This window comes from Seriola aureovittata, chromosome 7 (genome assembly GCF_021018895.1).
Source record: "Seriola aureovittata isolate HTS-2021-v1 ecotype China chromosome 7, ASM2101889v1, whole genome shotgun sequence".
Lineage (NCBI taxonomy): Eukaryota > Metazoa > Chordata > Actinopteri > Carangiformes > Carangidae > Seriola > Seriola aureovittata.
In genome coordinates, this window is record NC_079370.1 from 28,054,752 (window position 1) to 28,072,801 (window position 18,050).

The 18,050-nt window shown below is 41.5% G+C and overlaps 1 protein-coding gene across 2 annotated transcripts; it reads right to left on the minus strand.

The window, feature by feature from the left end:
- Positions 1-156: 156 nt before the first annotated feature.
- LOC130172600 (cytochrome b5 reductase 4) lies at positions 157-15,777 on the minus strand. Of its 2 annotated transcripts, XR_008828301.1 has the most exons (16): positions 15,249-15,777; positions 14,300-14,453; positions 12,243-12,343; positions 11,762-11,846; positions 9,404-9,485; positions 9,249-9,306; positions 8,536-8,629; positions 7,425-7,457; positions 7,218-7,340; positions 6,960-7,100; positions 6,357-6,503; positions 4,393-4,543; positions 4,198-4,284; positions 2,422-2,583; positions 1,186-1,662; positions 157-1,139 (listed from the first exon to the last, which is right to left on the minus strand). XR_008828301.1 is itself a non-coding variant. In XM_056381422.1 (15 exons), exons 1-15 carry the CDS (start codon positions 15,330-15,332, stop codon positions 1,608-1,610), a joined length of 1,557 nt encoding a protein of 518 aa, XP_056237397.1. In that variant the 5' UTR covers positions 15,333-15,777; the 3' UTR covers positions 157-1,607. The 2 variants fall into 2 exon arrangements, 1 of the variants encoding a protein (XP_056237397.1); XM_056381422.1 differs by having other exon boundaries at positions 157-1,662.
- Between the last annotated feature and the right edge of the window lie 2,273 nt (positions 15,778-18,050).

An 18,050-nucleotide genomic window follows, 5' to 3' on the forward strand; every position in this document is an offset into this window, starting at 1 on the left:
CCTCACACCTGACCCCAGACCTAATGCTGGACCTGATACTGGACCTGGATTTGTTTTTGATCGTTGTACAAACGCTACACAGACGATCCTGTTTGGAAACCTAATGAGAAATGACCTTCCTGTTATCAATAACTGCAAAAAGGTGTATTTCATCAATAACCTTCATATAATGAACTTTATTTATATAGCACTTTTCTTGACAAAGAGCTTTACAAAAAGGAATGACAACACATCGTCAGACTGACAGTGATGATGATCAGACACACGCTGTTGATGCTGTTGTGTTTATTACAGTAAGAACAGTCTGACCTTCAAGTGAAAGTTTAAGTCTTCATCAAGTGCAGAGTGAAGTTAAACGAATGATGACGTCACAGTGTCGGCTCACAAGTCGTTTTCAGTCACACATCAGCACTTAGTACCGAACTCAGAACTCCACGCTCCATGGGTCGGAGTCTGAGTCATGGCCCTTTGCTTCATGTCATCCCCTCCCTCTCCCCAACTTCCCTGTCAATCTGTCTCTGTCCCTATCCCAATAAGGCCAAAAAATAACAAAAACAAAAAAAAGAAATACACATTTCTGTCCTGGCAGTGTCGACAAGGTTTTACTGATAATATCTCAGATAATGTATCAGTGCTTATTCATGGACGTAATATGACAGGAAGTTTTCGGTGCATAAACAGCAGCTGTGCGCTGAAGATTTCCGCCTCCTCTGCGGTACTGATATGATCCAGTGCTACACGACTTCATGTTAATGCCATGGTTATTTCCTGTGACATCATCAGTCCCTCCTGCATTTACCTGCTGTTATTTCCTGGTGCTGGTTCTGATACTGATTCTTCACGAGACTTTTTTCAATATTCATTTTCATCAAAAACTAAATGACGGGACAAGTTTTAGTTTTACTTTAAATAAACAGCCAATCACTAACAGTACTAACACTAAACTGTCACCACAGCAACAGGCCGCCTGACAACCAAGAGTGTAACGTCAGTGTGTGATTGGACTGTTCTCAGCACCAGTAACATTGTTCTGTAAGTGTCTCATGTCAGTGTGTGTGAGGCAGCAGCAGGTTTCAGTCTGTGTGTAGTTTCTCTTTAACTGATCAGCTGTTTGTAAAGGTGAACGTCATGAGTTAAACCTGACCGGAGTCCAGACTCCGGTCAGGTTTAACTCCGAGTCATCACCTGTGGTTCTGGTCCAACACGGTTTCATTCTCCTGCAGCGGCATCATGTAACAGGAACATTGAGGATCTGCAGGGTCTCCCCTGCTGTTGCATACTTCATCATTTACACAATCTCATCAGTTTCTCTTTGTCTTGTTATTTTATTTGACACCTTCACAAAGGTTCAGCTCACACTTCTGATGAAATCCACTGACTCAGATAAACTGACCCACACGACTCTGTGACTGTGATCAGACCTGGGGGGTTTGTCTGTCCTCTGTCCGCATCATCAGCTCCTCGGTGCATAGAAATATGATTTTCCTTTCATGTCTCACAAACACAAGTTTTTAAATAAGGATTCTTTCTCTCTCTCTCTCTCTCACTCTCTCTCTCTCAGACAAACAGAGTCTCTGCAGGGTGGAGCTGGGTGGGGGTGAAGCTGCTCAGCCCTGGAAGGCGTGGAGCTCCTCGTCACTGAAGCCCTGCTGCTTCAACAACCTGAGACATGAACAAAAAGAACAGGAAGTCAACACACTCCGATACTGTACATACTGTATACATGTCTTCAGTTAAACCCTTGACGCCCTCATTTACAATGATGTTGAGTAAAAACAAATACAGGTATAAAAGAACATCAATTAAAACAAACACAAATATAATGAATAAATAATGTGATGACAAGAATCAATTAGAACAGGTACAAAGAGAAATGAAAAGGTCAAAGATGAAGAGCCTTGTAAATAAATAAATACATATATTAATCAGGCCTCAGCATCACTGCACTCTACAGTTCTTACAATGATTAACAGGGCTTCATGTCCTGTAGTAATCACTTATTAATGAAGTATTGGTTTACAATGATCATCTGTGATTGAGATGCATCTGAGATACTGAACCTCTGATTAAATCCTAGCTCCATTAGAGCCAGTGGGAAACAGAGACGGGCAGAGAGTGTCACCTGATCAACCTCAGATTTTTACATTCTGCTTTATTACAATGTGTGACTTGTTGTTGTAGTTGTGGTCATTCTTCCTTTTAGTCATCAGAAAAATAAACAGAGTTAACTGCTGCCATCTTGGAACAGTGTCAAGTTTTCTTACTGTCCCATAATTAATAACTGTGTACAATGACCAATCATTATTGACAGTACAGATTTGGTCAGGCTGTTATCTTAGAGACTGTTTCTCCTGTCTGTCTGCTGGTGTCAACACCATAACATATAGGACAGTACAGGTAATGTAGGATGATATTACACACCCTACAGTTAGCTCAGTGAAGGCAGAGGGGCCGCACACACACACATAACATCTGGACCCGTCCGGCCTGTTGAGGAAATCCTGGAGCATGGACTCATCCACCCGACCCCTCCTACCAGTCCAGCTCTCACAGGGCTCTGAGAGGACGTAGTCCACCTGGAACCTGACACACAACACACACACACACACACACACACACACACTTAGAATATATACAAACACACTGATGTCAAACTGTGGATCAGCTTAAAGCCTGATGTACACTCATCCTGCAGCACTGTCATCTATTACATAAAGTCACATACTATCAATGTGTGAAAACAATGACATGCTTACAACAGTGTGTGAGAGCAGGTCACAGAGACAGTGGACATAAATATACATGTGAGGTTACATCCAAAATTAAGAAAGCTGTTTGTCGCTATTATAACAGACAGAATTCTCTGAGGTTCGGTTCAAACCTTACGTGACTAAAGTTTTCAGATTTAAATATTTCATTTTCACCAGTGTTTAACAGACTGTTTATCTTCACTTCATCACTGCAACAATGTTCAACAATCTAATCTGGTCACTGCAGATTCAACCTATGTGAAGCTGTATCATTATACAGTGAAAGTCTTGGTCTTAGACCCTGTTCACACCTGTTCAGGGGGGTATAAACTCAGAGGGGGGTACAAACTCAGAGGGGGGAATAAACTCAGAGGGGGGAATAAACTCAGAGGGGGGAATAAACTCAGAGGGGGGTATAAACTCAGAGGGGGGAATAAACTCAGAGGGGGGTATAAACTCAGAGGGGGGAATAAACTCAGAGGGGGGAATAAACTCAGAGGGGGGTATAAACTCAGAGGGGGGTATAAACTCAGAGGGGGGTATAAACTCAGAGGGGGGTATAAGCTGGAACAATAATTTCAAGCGTCCAGTTCAACAATGTTTTTATAGTTGTCTTATAAGCACTTCCACCCCTCACCCCCCCTCACTGGCACCACTCACCACTTCATAATGACTGTGTTTAAAGTCCCCCCCTCTCTGCCTGGAAGTTCTCTCAGCTTCCTCCTCTGAATTCTCTTTCTGCTTTCCTTTTTTTAACAATAGATCATATTCACACGGTGGCCATTTTCCTCTGATGTCCCTCTCAGGGTGGGAAGCTCAGATTGTTGCTGTCACTGAAAGGACGATGTGTTTCTGTTGTGTTCCAGGTTGTTACTCACATAAACGTCTGGAATCTGAAAAAATAGCTGTCACTTCACTTCACTGCTTCCCGATCGATCAACAACTGAGAAAACGATGGACACCCTGTATGACGGCCGGTTTTTACACCTTTGCTCTGACGACGCTGCTGCTGTCCACAACTCTGACTGAAAACAAAACTTAACTGTGTGTGACGTCACCTGCTTCATTTAATAAGACCTTGCAACATGTAACCTGTGAGAAATGAGTAGAATAACACTCATTCACTTCACAACAGTGCTGCTTCCTTTATTTTCAAATTATTTTGTGGATCCTCGCAAATTCATCTGCACATTTATCAGTTTGGTCGAATGAAAGTTAAGTAAGTTGAGTTCTTCGACCATCTTGCCATTCTCCCACAGGATTTACTCAGAGACATTAAAGTGGCTTAAAGAAACTTCCCACCCTCAGCGTGACGCCAGAGGAAAATGGCCGCCGTGTGAATACGGTCTATTCACAACAGCTCACACATGCTCTCCCTAACACACTCCGCCATCTCATTCATTTAATCTGTAATGACTAACACATGCAGGTGGGGTTGAGACAGTACCTCTCATTATTAGCAGCCAGTTGGTCCAGCTCGCAGCGCCACAGAATGTCCACCTCCCGCCGGTTAAAGAACAGCAGCCTGATGTTTCTGAAAACACACACACACACACACACACACAGAGTGAATTTAACAGATGTGTTGGACTTGGACAAGTAGAGTTCAGTGTTTTGCCTCCTGCTCTGAGTCTGTTCCTACCTGATGCTGTCAGTGTCCTGCAGAACCAGGTGGATGAGGCGAGCCATGGGTGTGAATCCTGTGCCTGCTGCTAACAGGTAGAGGTATGTGACATCACGAAGGGGGCGGGCAGTGAACGTCCCCTCCGGACCACTGACGGATACATGGTCTCCTGGAGAGCAGCGGCAGACAAGTGAACAAGAACATATAATTAATGTAATGACTCAGAGGAAACAACGAGTATTAACGCAAACATTAAATAAAGTTCAAAGGTGTCACACCGTGGTGAGGTTGTCTTGTCCTGGTTTTGTTTTGTCCTGTCATTTCCTGTTTTATTTTGAAAAGTAACTCTCCTCTCGTTTCAGATCACTTGCCCTTCCTCATGTGTCTCAGTCTGATTGCCCTGAGTGTTTTCACCTGTCCCCTTGCCCAGTGTTTAAATAGTCTGTGTCTCCCTTTGTCTTGTGCCAGTGTGTTTGGTCTGCGTTCACCCCAGCTCTTCGTCACAGTCCTTTGTCACAGCGTTCCTGAAAGTTTTGAGTTCTTCTTCCTCCAAGTGAGAGTTTTTGAGTTGTAAGTTTATTTCCTAGTTTTGTGTCATAGTTAAAGATTGCATAGCCTTTTGTTTCCTCCGTGAGGAGTGATCTTTTGTTTACTTACCTTTTATCTTTTATATAGAGTAGAGCCTCCAGTTTGCTGGAGAGTTTTTATTTTACAGATAGTAGTTTAATAATCCATTGTGTTTTTCCTCCTTAGTGGAGTGATTATTTTTTTTTTATTTTTTTTTTTATAGCCTCTTATGTAGTGAGAATTAGGTTTGATAGCCCATTTATTTCTCCACTTGGAGGCACCCTGAAGAAACAATTAAAAACTGTTTATTGTATCCTGCATCTGTGTCCTGAGTCCTTGCCTGGTTGTGACAAAGGGAAGAAGAGATTTTTTTTCATCAATGATATTGATATTTTCTTTAATTCCTGACATAACTGCATCCAGGAGAGAGTGAATACTTGTTATACAGCAGCAATTATTATGAGTTACTGGCCCACTGACGAGCTACATCCAATATTTATTTAAAGGCTGCATCTAATTTGTCATCCCATCTCTGTTCCAGTTCCTTTGAAGTTCATTAAAAAATCTGCTGCATTAATAATATTCTTAGAAATAGTCCAACAATTTAGCTTTTCTCAGACAAAGTTTAAAGTTATCATCTTTAACTTTTCCAAATTAAAATGTCTATAACTAGACCTACAGTATGTTCTATATGTCGTTGAGTTGTGTTCTTACATGATCACAAATGTTTCCATCAATTCTCAAACCAGAGAAATCTGTGATTTTAATCATGGTAACGTTTCATTGGTTGCCTGTCAATGACATCATATCTTCTCTGATCATGTGTCAGTGTGTTTGTCTGACAGAAGCGCAACATTGACTTCTATCTAGTTTTAAGCCACATGCACTTTTTACACCTTGGTGGTTTTCAGCTCTATATTTGAACCAGATGAAGGATTTTAGTCGTCGGACGTCTGGATCTGAAGTTATCAGAGAAACAAGCTGAGGAAATGTTAGACAGCTCAGCTCCCAGCTGCTGGAGACGTCCTGTCCTGTGTCACTGAAGAGTGTCTGTGAAACACTGACTTTAAATGTGAAACGGCTTTATTCAGTGTTTTTAGAATAGAATTGTTTGACTTCCTGAACCACTGACACTAAAGGAATCCAAACTGAGAGGAGCTTATGGTAATTGTGGTGAAGACAACTATTACTATTACTGCTATTTCATGACGTCACCCAACGGCGTCTTTTCTGATTGTTTTGATTGAGAGACCCCTAGAGGGAGAGGTTACACACTGCGGGTTTAACTACAGGTGTTCCTCATAAAGTGCTCAGTCAGTGTATGCACATCTGATCCTCAATCTCTCTCTGCTCCTACATGATCCTCCTCCTTCTTTCCTTATATCACACACAAACACACACACTGTGTGACTCACCGGACTGCAGGCTGTTGAGATGTTGGGTGAACACTCCATCAGGATAGACTTTGATCATGAGGTAGAGGTCTGAGTCCTGTGAGGAGCGGAGGGAGGCAGCTGCCAAGGTCTGGTCTACTGGAGTGTATGGCCTCACTACCTCTGTGTCTGCACGTGACAGAAACAATAAGAAAAACACAGCTCACTTTCAGAATTATGAGCAGAGTCAGACTTGAGAGATGAAAATAATCAGGGACGAGTGGACATTGCGAACCACCTGCCAATTTCTGTGTTTCTAGGTTTTTAGCAGAAAAACATAAAGAAACAAGGTAACGAGGTGAAATGCTACATACTCCCAAATAACCATTCAGTGTTGGAGGAAAAAGAAGCCCTGGACTTAATAAGTGGTTGAACCTTAAACTCTTCAGTAACTGCTGGAGGGCTGCTTCAGTCAGACAGATTCTCAGGATGTCTGGTGTGAACAGCTCAGTCCACAGCTTCTCTACTGGATTACGATCTGGGCTCTGGAGGAGTGTACTTTTCCTATACATCCCTGGTCCTCCATACCTCTCTGTGTAATGCAGCACAGTTCATTTCAGTGGGTGACTGAACAGTGTTTCTTACCTTGAATGAGGGCTTTGAGGTAGACGTGTTTTCCAACAGGCACATGCATGACGGTCCCACGTGGGAGTTGCAGTCTGAACACGTGGGTGTCGTGGTTCACCTCAGTCTTCGACACCAACACACAGTCCCGATAGTATGGAGCTGAAACCAGGAGATCAGTGATGGAGACTTTTCATTGGGTTGTTAATAAACAAGCACATGTCCAGTGTTATGTGATGAAACTCTGCAGTCTTGTTCCTTTGACCTCTTTAACCTCACCTCTGTCTTTTTGGCGTAGAAACGTGTTGTGGAATTCCAGTGGTTGACCGAGACTGGTCCATTTTCCTTTAGATTGCTTGCGTATGCTGAGCTGTATCTTTCCCACTGAGAACGCAGTGTGAACTGGTGACGAGAATTAAAGAGTGAGAACAAGCCGAAGAACTTCAACTCTGATCTTTCAAACGTTTTTCAAGTCAAGATTCTCACCAGAAACAGTTCCCTCAACGTCCTCAGTGAGACCTGGAAGAGCAGGAAAACAATTCTGGTCTTACCAACACAATCTTATGTATATCACCTTGTCTAAAGGCATACTATGAAAAAAGACTTTAACCAACTGCTCTGTGACACAGTGTCAATAGTTTTTTACAGGACTCGGGTTCCAGTGCTCAGGCGTTTCTAATTTTCTGGTCACTGTGTCTAGTGTAGTATCTGAAAGGGACAGCAGATTTTCATGTTTGTTTAAAACATGTGCCTCAGTTCTGCAACAGCACATCATCGTTCATCATTGTTCCTGTTGAAATAACAGAGAGAACACGAGCAACTGTTGTAGTTGAGTAACAGTAACCCTCAACAACAACTGTGTGATTTCTCAAAGTATGACAGAGAGGAACCTTGTTGTTGTGTTTGATCAGCTCATGAAAGACATCACCACCTTCTGTCACCTACTGTATGTAAGAGCTAAAATTCTGTCTTAATTAATCCATTAAACCTCGTATGTACAGTATTTCCATTTTATCAAGAGATTAATGTAAACTTTCTGAAAACTACTCTCTCTCTCTAAACCTCTATTTGTTTATTCTGTGAAGCACATGAGAGTCCAGGCTCTCTCTCTCTCTCTCTCTCTTTCTCTCTCTCTCTCTCTCTCTGTACATATGTTTTGGTTGTTGGTCAATGTCCTCCCAAATCATACTCTTCATTGATGTTTACAGTCTATAATGTTGTCATCCTTATTGTCCATATTGTAAATCTACACAACATCTATTGAAAGTCTCTCCATCCTCTGTTGCTCTTCCTGAGAGTTTTCCCTTGTCCAGTTTGGGGGTCGAAGGACAGACCGTATTAATCACGGGGCAATTAGCCCAAGGTCACTTGGACATGCAGATTTGAGGAGCCGGGGATGGAACCACCAACCCTCTGATTAGTGGACTGCCAGCTCTACTTCCTCATATAGCACCTTTCAAAACAAAGTTCACAAAGGGATTTATGGAGAAAGAAAAGAGAGAGAGGGACTAAACTACATGTGATGCATCTCAGTGTCTCGCTCATGTTGTTGTAGAGGACAAAAAAATGAAATGTAGACAGCCACATCTCTACTCACATAAATGTATCATGTAGGACATTTTCCCCAGCAGGACCTCCAGTCGGAGAACACCGGCCTCCAGGTCGACGACGGTGCAGCCTGAGCTGGGGATCTGACCGGAAACACAACATGTCATCTTTTTTTGACATTTAGCCAATTAGTGACTTAGTGCCTCATATGCTGCTACATTGTAAATCTCACAATTGTAAATATCTAATGTATATATTATGTTATCATAGGACTAATATCTATCTTATCTTACCTTGTCTTATCTAACATTAATCATTTGTGTGAAATTTTGTCATAATTGTCGTGTGAAGTCTTGAGTAATGGCTAAAAAGTGTTTTGTGAGGTCACAGTGACCTTGACCTTTGGCCTTTGAAATCCAATCAGAAACCAATTTGAGAGGTCACCTTGACCTTGACCTTGGACCTTTGACCACCAAGATCTAATCAGTTCGACTTTGAGTCCAGGTGAATGTTTGTGCCGAATTTGAAGAAGTTCCGTCAAAGTGTTACTGAGATATTGTGTCCACGAGAATGAGACGGACGGAGGGACAACCTGAAGACCTGAAAACAGGCTCCACACCTTCACATGTGGGGAGAAAGGTTGAGTGAGGTTGTGTACAGATGAGCAGCAGGGAGAAACATGTGAAGAGTGATCTCTGTCTTCGTCTCGTGTACTTGGTCTCACTGACTGGATGCCTCATGGATGTGTGTGCGAGCGGTTACCTTTCTTTTGGCGTAAATGACCACATTAACCGTCACATCAGTCTGAAACCAGTCGTACCTGCATCAACAACAGACAGCAGATAATCATGTGACTGTTCATGTATAAATGATGATAAACTTTGACTTGTGTGGATCATATTTGTTTTCTTTGATACCGAGGCGTTGAGTCTTTGTCTCGGGGAGGAGCTGCTGAGGTAGGAGGGGCAAGGCCGGTCAGTGGTGGAGGAGGGAGGATGGCTGAGAAGAGAAACAGAAAACTGACATGTATTATACAACTTGAGACAAAAACTGATTCAACTATTTTGCATGTTGTAGTCCATTCAAACAAACTTGATGACAACCAGTATTGAGGTAAACCATCATTCTTTAGATTGATTTCTTGATTTCACTCATTTCAATTTTGTATGAAAATGAAGCTGCAGGGGCTTAAAAATCCTTGTGTTCATTTATCTGTTTAAATCTCTCCCTTGTTGTCTGAGTGTTCAGGACACAACATAAAAAGATTTTCGGCATCAGGGCCAACTTTTATCAAGCGTGTAAGAGTTGTAAATCAATGAGTGACGAGTGACGCACATTTGATCAAGAACTGGAAATAACAGCATCTTATTAACACATAGGAATCACTCATATCTGTTCATTCGGGAGATCTTCAGGTGCACTGAAGCTGTCAGGAGATGTCAGTGCTCAGGCAGAAACACTCAATGAGCAGTTTGACCTTGTTCAGGACCAATCGACCAGCTCCTCACAGCCTCACACTTTCTGACAAGGAAGATGCTTCTTTGTCACAGTGATCATTTTGTTCCATCACAACAGCTTGTCAATGTTTACCTGCAACCTATGACACAAATAGTAAATATCAACAGGTTGAAGATGTGTATTTTTAATTACAGGTCGACTGATACTGATAAAATGAATATCTGAGAATTTAAAGCCAAACATGAACACATGATTTAAACATTTCTGAGATTCATACATACAGAGATACATGACTGTGATCAAGGCACATGATATATCTCTCAGCCTCAAGTGTACATTCTTACGTCATATTTTTGCAAACACAGTTCCTTATATTATTTGGCTTCCCATAAGTCACAGGTCACTGGTTTTAATGTCGTGGCAGATCAGAGTATATCTGTTAATGATCGACCGGTATGAGTTTTTCAATGGCCGATGCCGATTTTTTTTTTTTATCTGTTAAAATACAAAAATTTAATAAGATTAACCAATGAGAGACAAAATTGCTCAACATAACATGCTGAAAATTTATTGAACACTGTTGTTTGCATTGTCTGCAAATAGATCTGCACTCTGTCTGCAGTGCACTTATTTTAAAGAGGACCTATTATGGCCATTTTTAGAGTTCATCATTTCATTCTTGGTGTGGACTAAAAAACTAACTTACTTAAATTTACATGCTCTAATTTTCTGAAAAGACATTATTTTTCTTCTGCTGTACATTTTATACTGTACTCTCTTCACCCTCTGTCTGAAACGCTCTGTTAGAGTGCAGGGCTCTCTAAGGCCCCCCTCTTCCCTCCCTCCCCAGTGTGCTCTGATTGGTCAGCTTGCTGGCAATTACCATGGCAACGACACGTTCCCCACATCTTGGGTAAACAAACTTCGGATGACGAATATTCATAACTTGGAATATTTTTATAAGAAACCCTTTTGATTTTTCATGTGTGGACACTTCCGGACTAAATAAATATAAATAATGGAGGAACAGACGGTGGACAGGTAGGGAGTCTCCATCGCTTCGCTTGCTGCTGGTTTACGATGCTGGTAAATCTGAATGAATTTAACGTTAGTGGGCACAGTTACTGAAAAATGAACTCAGCGGTTAAACTGTGGATAATTTATCTGAATGGTTTTCATGAATGGTCCCAATCTCACACAAATTTAGATTAAACACTTATGTTATAGTTTCAATTCTTTTCCATGGCTTCAACTAATAAACAGCAAAGCATCATCTTCACTTCTACTCTGAAAGTGTCATTAAACAGTGATGTTACACTCTCGGTCCTCTGATGTAACAGAACGGGTTTAAATGAAGCTTTGGTGAGAGGTCAGTAAGTGACATCTCTTTCCTTTCTGCCTCCTGATCTATTTCTCTCTGTCACTTTCTCTTTCCCACACTGTCATATCCCTATTCACAATCCCAACATCACCATATCTGACCAATGATTTTTCTGCCCTTGTTCGTGAGCCAATCAGTCACTGGATGTCCAGGGAAACTTGTCCAAAGGTTCCCATCAAACACCTGCTCACTCTACTCCACCACCACCAGCGTCTAGACTCCAGGGATCCTGTCCTGTCTCCAATCTTCATATCAGCATACGCTTAATGAAGATGCTTCTCAACAATAGAGTCGTTAAATCGCTAAAACCTACAGTGCTTATTCAGATCAAAGACAAACTACATGATAACCTGGTGAACACTGAGGTGAAGCAGCAGAATCAACACACAGCATGTGAGCACACTGATGCAGAGGAACTGTGGTTGTGTGTGTGTACCTTTAATAGCTGTGGTGGCCTTAGTGGCCATCCTGCCCACCAGACACTCCTTCAACATGGACTCATAGTTCACCCATCGATGGACCTGTGCACAAAACACAAAATCTACCATAGCAACACATATATAAACCGCCCACAATTAAACAGATCACAGAACAACATCAAGCTTCAAGGCCACCAAAATAAAACATGTTCCAGTCGTCCCAAAGTCCAGGGGCTTGTTTTTAGTCCTGCTGAGTTTTTTCAGGATCATGTTACAGTCAATGCTTTAGTTTGTTTTAGTTTTGTCTTTTACCAATCTGACACTAACATCTACTTGAATTTTGAAAAAAATACAGACAAAAGCTACAAGAAGACAGATCTTAAACATGACTTTCCAAAAAATAACATAAAATATCACACCAACTATAAAAACTATACTAAACTGACTTTTAACCTTGGACCAGTTTAACTATGGAGGTTCCTTTATCACTGTCCACACCTGATCAAACAGCTCAGTGCCATCTATCCCAGCTGCCTTCATCAGCTCCTCCTCTCCACCAGGGTGGTAGTCCATGTAGGGGGTCACGTTGTACACCATACCTGAGCACAGAGAGAGGGCCAGAGTTAGCGCCTCACATCCATGTCAGCCCAATATATGTAGTGAAAACTGCAGCACAAAAGATCTGTATAATCACCGCAGTGTGAAGGTGGGCTCCAAAGATCAGTGTCACCAAGTCAGTATCGAGTTACAGCGGTGATTAATGGCCAGAACATTATGATGTCACAGTGAAGTTGACCTCTGACCTTTAACCTTTTGGATATCAAATGTCATCACTTCAATATTTTATTCTCTTAGATATTTGTGTGAAATTTTATCAGCGTATCAATTCTTGAGTTATGGCCAAAAGTGTGTTTTGAGGTCTCTGTGACCTTTAACCTTTGACCTTTAACCACCAAAATCTAATCAGTTCATCAGTTAATCAGTCCAGCGCCCTCTGCTGACAGAAACTGGTTCCAGCATACACACTGATGGAAATAAACCTATTTAATATTCAGTAAAGTCAAATGACTATTTTCCACTACATAAAGCCATATTATCAATGTGTAGACAGAACACTGTCATTTCTTAACATTAGAAAATAGTACAATATGTTTTGTTTTTTTTTAAGTTTGCACTGTATTTGTTTACACAAGGAAGAATATAGAACACTATGACTTTCAGCCACTGTTACAACACAGTGAGTCTTAATAAATAGAACACGAGTGTAGATGTATCTTAAACAACAGTTCAGTGCTCATACTGGTGAGCTCAGAAGCTTCCACCTCACTAGAGGACCACAGAAGACCAGTGTAGGAGGTGATGAAGAACAACAACAGAAGAACAGTTCAGGAACACCTTTCAGGGTTAGGGTTTGCAGGTGTCAAAATATCTCCTCAAGAGAATAATACACTAGCGTAACGTCATCGGCTTACACTTCATCAAAGTTATGAGAGAAAGAAAAGAGAAACTACGAGAGCAGAGAAGTGAAGTGTGGTGGACAGGTGAAACTGTACCATGGAAGTATGAAGAGAATAAGGAAGAGCTTGTGAGCCGCACTACCTCATCTGTCATACAGGGTGGAGGTGGTGGTGCTGTGGCTTGAGCATCTACAGTTCCAGTGGAACCAACTCCCTGAGTTTACTGATGATGGCATGAATGCAACAGAATTATTAAACCCTTTATGGTTAGTTGTTGTACATTTGTTCAGTTACTCTTGTCCCTTGAAACTGATAGACTATGCACAAAAACTGTAACAAAAAAGATTAGTTCAGACTAACAACAGCTGTGTGATGTGTTCTGTGGTGCTAGAGCGTGGGAAAATAACCCTGATGATGTCATCATTTTAGAGATCAAGAGATGATGAACACAATTAACACATGAACAACACAACAACAAATTCTTGCCGTGTTGTAACACATAACTTTCTTAACCATGTTGAGCAATGCTGCTTTAGCAAGAAGGCTAATCTAAGCTAGGCTAACAAGATATTACATCATCAAAATTTACAAACAGAGAGTCTGCTTTACAAACTGGAGGTGTGAAGTTTTAAAAAACATGGTGGTAACCTGTACACCTGAAAGGTTATTATTGTATTTATGATTGTTTTATGTTCCATGTTTTAATGTGAAGCACTGAGCTTAGTTGTATATGAAATAAATTGACTTGATTAAATAGCTCTGTTAAATCAAAAGAGATGGAGTGCAGATGTATCCAGTACTTATATGAGTCTTAAGCTTTTACTGGCCAAAAAGATGTTGGCCTTTATGTAAAATGTGATTTTAAAAGTACCTTATAACCTCCTGCACTTGCACACTTTTGCTAAGCACACACTTAAGTCTGTGAGGGTTCAGTTGTCATCCTGCCCGGAAACAACTCTCTAAATTCCACTTTATTCAAGAGAGTGGGGTCAAGTGTCATTAAGCTGGCATCAAGTATCCTTCAAATCAGCTGAATACTACAGCTGCCACGCAATGTCTTTATCTGTTTCTTTGAAGTGTAAAACCATGCAGACTCACCTCGAATGCAGGTCCAGCAGTCATCTCTGGTATTGTGTTTCTGAAGCTCCTCCTGGGTGACTTCAATCAGGCGCCCTCTGAGTCCTGTCAGATCTTTGCCACTCTTGGAAAACCGGATCCAGTCCATCAGACTGTGGCCAGGCTTTAAGGCCACCTACACAGTTTCGAGCAGAGTCATGCAGCAGATGATTGGAGAGGTCATGAGTGAAGGCAGCACACTCATTGTCTGCACAGGCGGCAGGATACTGCTGTAATTTATGTAGCTTTTACTTTGAAGTGATACCCATTATAATGTTGCTTATAAGTATGTCTTGAAGAAATAATGGCTGAAATCTGAAAGAAGTATAGATGACCTTAACTATTATTATGGGTTGTAAATGTCAATCAACTCTGTGCTGTCAGGTTATCAAATCGAGTTCTGTTGCTGCTGTGAGTGGAGTGATACCATGGTCAAGGCAGTAATGCAACTACATAGGTGTCAGCTGCCATTAAACGTCAAGGAATAAGAAGAGGAAAAGAAGGAGGAGGAGGAAGAGAAGAAGAAGAAGGAGAACAACAAGAGGGAGGACGAGGAGGAGAAGGAGGAGGAGGAAAAGAAAAAGGAGAAGAACAAGAAGAAGAAGGAGAGGGAGGAGGAGGAGGAGGAGAAGAACAAGAAGAAGAAGGAGAGGGAGGAGGAGGAGGAGGAGAGAAGAAGAAGAAGGAGAACAACAAGAGGGAGGACGAGGAGGAGAAGGAGGAGGAGGAAAAGAAAAAGGAGAAGAACAAGAAGAAGAAGGAGAGGGAGGAGGAGGAGGAGGAGAAGAACAAGAAGAAGAAGGAGAGGGAGGAGGAGGAGGAGGAGAAGAAGAAGAAGAAGAAGAAGAAGAAGAAGAAGAAGAAGAAGAACGACAACAACAACAACAACAACAACAACAACAACAACAACAACAACAACAGTTACAGTTACCTTACTCCTCCCGGACTGGCCGGACGGTGAGACCCTCTGCTGGGAGCTGGGCGCAGGGAAGGACTGGGTCGGGATGTTCAACATGTCGTGAACGCTTCGCAGACAGCCCCAGTTTCGAAGAAAACCTGTTTAAACAGCGGCAGTTCACCACAGTGAACACATGAACGACAGCAGTGTAGCCTCGCTGACTGCTAGCTGCTATTGCTACAAGTTCCTCCCGTGTTGTAACACATAACTTTCTAAACTGTGTTAACCAATGCTGCTTAGCGAGAGGGCTAATCTTAGCTAGACTAACCAGAATAACGTTCTGACAGCCGTACTTATAACAGCCAATTATACGTCGTCATGTTAAATTTCGATAAAAGTTAATATTTCCCGTGTTGATTAAATTATTAACAAGCAAATTCAACCGTTGCTCGATGTCTAGTGGATATTGCGAGCTAACTCCTGCGTTTGAGCTCCTGTCGCCGTAAGGACTACAATAACCGTCGCACATTCTGACGACATCGTCAACAAATCACGTCATCACATTGCGACCGTCCTCCGTTGCCTGTCCATTTCCTCTGTTCGTATCAGCAAATGGTACTAGTGTTTACAAAAGCTATAAAACATCAGCACAGTGACGTCACCTCTGGATGTGTTCATCAAAACATGTTTTTGTCATTATCAATATTTTATCAAGAAACATAATAACGGTGATAAGGGCTGCATTTCACTCAGTTGTGACAGTCCCTATAGTTATAGTATTGTGCCTGCCGGCTCACAGACATGGTTCAGAGCATCATTAGTGTATTTCACTCAGCTACATTTAAACTGACGTGAAGTATTACTAACCCACCTGAAATGAACCTGTTTAAAGACACAGTGAAGAATGAAGCATTCCGTCCTCCGCTTGAGTCACTGTCAGCATCATCATCCTCCTCTGAATCTCTCTGGTTTTCATCTGACATAGTGAAGATGTGGTGTCTCACACAGCTTTGATGGAGTATTCATGTGCAGTGTAGTGCAGCACACCTCTCACTCCCATCATGGAAACCCAAGGGTTTCCTTTGAAAGGCTTATCTGCTAAGAGGATTCCAGGACAAGAGCTCTCTGACTTCACAATAAAGGCACATGTGCACCTAGTCAGGACCTGACAGAGCTTATGTTTAATGCTGATGAACTGAAAGGGGTTACGAACACTTTACAATAAGACTACCCTTATAAGGGATTTATAAATTATGTATAATTAGGTTATTAATTCGGTTGTTAGCACTTTATAAATCATAAATAAACAAGTTATAACACAGTTTTCATACATTGATACAGGCTCACTATTTGGTTAGATCAGGTTAATGCTTACTACTCATTAATCTTACTGGCAATTAGGGTCCTTTTACCAGTTATAAATAATAGTAAATTATGTGTTTTACACTTGACAATAAGGCTCCTTTTATAAATGTTTGTAAAATGAGATAATGAAACATGAAGATGATGGAGGGAGAATCACAGAGATGTGAACAGTGGGACAAAGAATGGGTGAACAGTTCACCAGGTAAAGGAAGGTTCCCACCTGTGTTCTAGCTGGAATGCTAACGTCGTAAAGAAGAGACCAAGCAGCAAAAAGCATCTCCATGTTAATCTCCTGTGATTATAATGAGGACGGCTGCTGAGAGCACATCTGTCTAAGATGCTGATGGTGGTTAACTACTAGTAACTGAACAAACGTGATGAAGCAGCAGCTACAAATGCTAATGATGGAAAAAACAAAGAAAGCTCAGTAACTAATGAGATATGAGGCTGAACAGTACAGAGAAATGTGGGCTCACTATTTGGCAAGTAACAGGTCACTTATGGCCTTTGTATCGAATGTGTTATAACAGTATATAAATGATTCATGAAGTGCTCACAAGGTCATAAATAAACTAGTCATAAACCATTCATAAATCTTTTATAAGGGTCGCATTATTGTAATGTAGCAATACAGAGCCCTGGAACTGGCTCACAGCCACTACTAATGTTATCAACTACACCTGTGCTCTTCCTGAGATGAAAAGGTGTATGCACAATTACACAGACTGAAGTAGAAGCGTTGGTTGCTGATTGGATGGTCAGTGAGCGGCCTCAATAGTTTGCTGCTAGTCTCTGTGAGCCGCCAGGGGCTCCATATGTAGCTCTGGTGGGGGATTACATGGGAATGTAAGATCTCCATCTGCAAAGTCTTCAAACTTCTACCTCCTAAGGAGTTTTTCCGGAATCCTTCAGAAGGCTGGAGGTGTTGAATTTGATTGTACCCTGTTCAAAACCTCCACTGCTCCTGAGCTGCTTGGAGTTACAACCAGAAGGTCACCTGTCATAGCAACTGGAGCAACCAGGAAACCCAGGGAGGGACTTCTGGTCCACGCCAGCAGGGAATTCCTAAATTAGACTTGCAGTTGGCCTCAAATAAATGAATGTGTACATAAATCTGAAACTATAAAGATGTGTGTACACAATTAAGTTTATTTAGTCTTTATTACACATTTACAGTTTCTTTTGCACACACACACACACACACACATACACGCAGATAGAGTTTCACAACTCTCCACACATTTGCTAATAGTGTTACTAATAATACCCTATACTCAAAGAGCAAATAGGGTCTGGTTTCTGGATTCACATGATTGATTGATTGATTATTTCATTAATTAATTCATCCTTGACAGAGTCACTTTTTATAGACAGCAGAGCTACTTGACATATTTCCATTTCTACAGGCTGTATTATGTTCACTCATTCAAATTGTCAGCAGTAATTTCTGTAGGTTAATAACTTTGTATC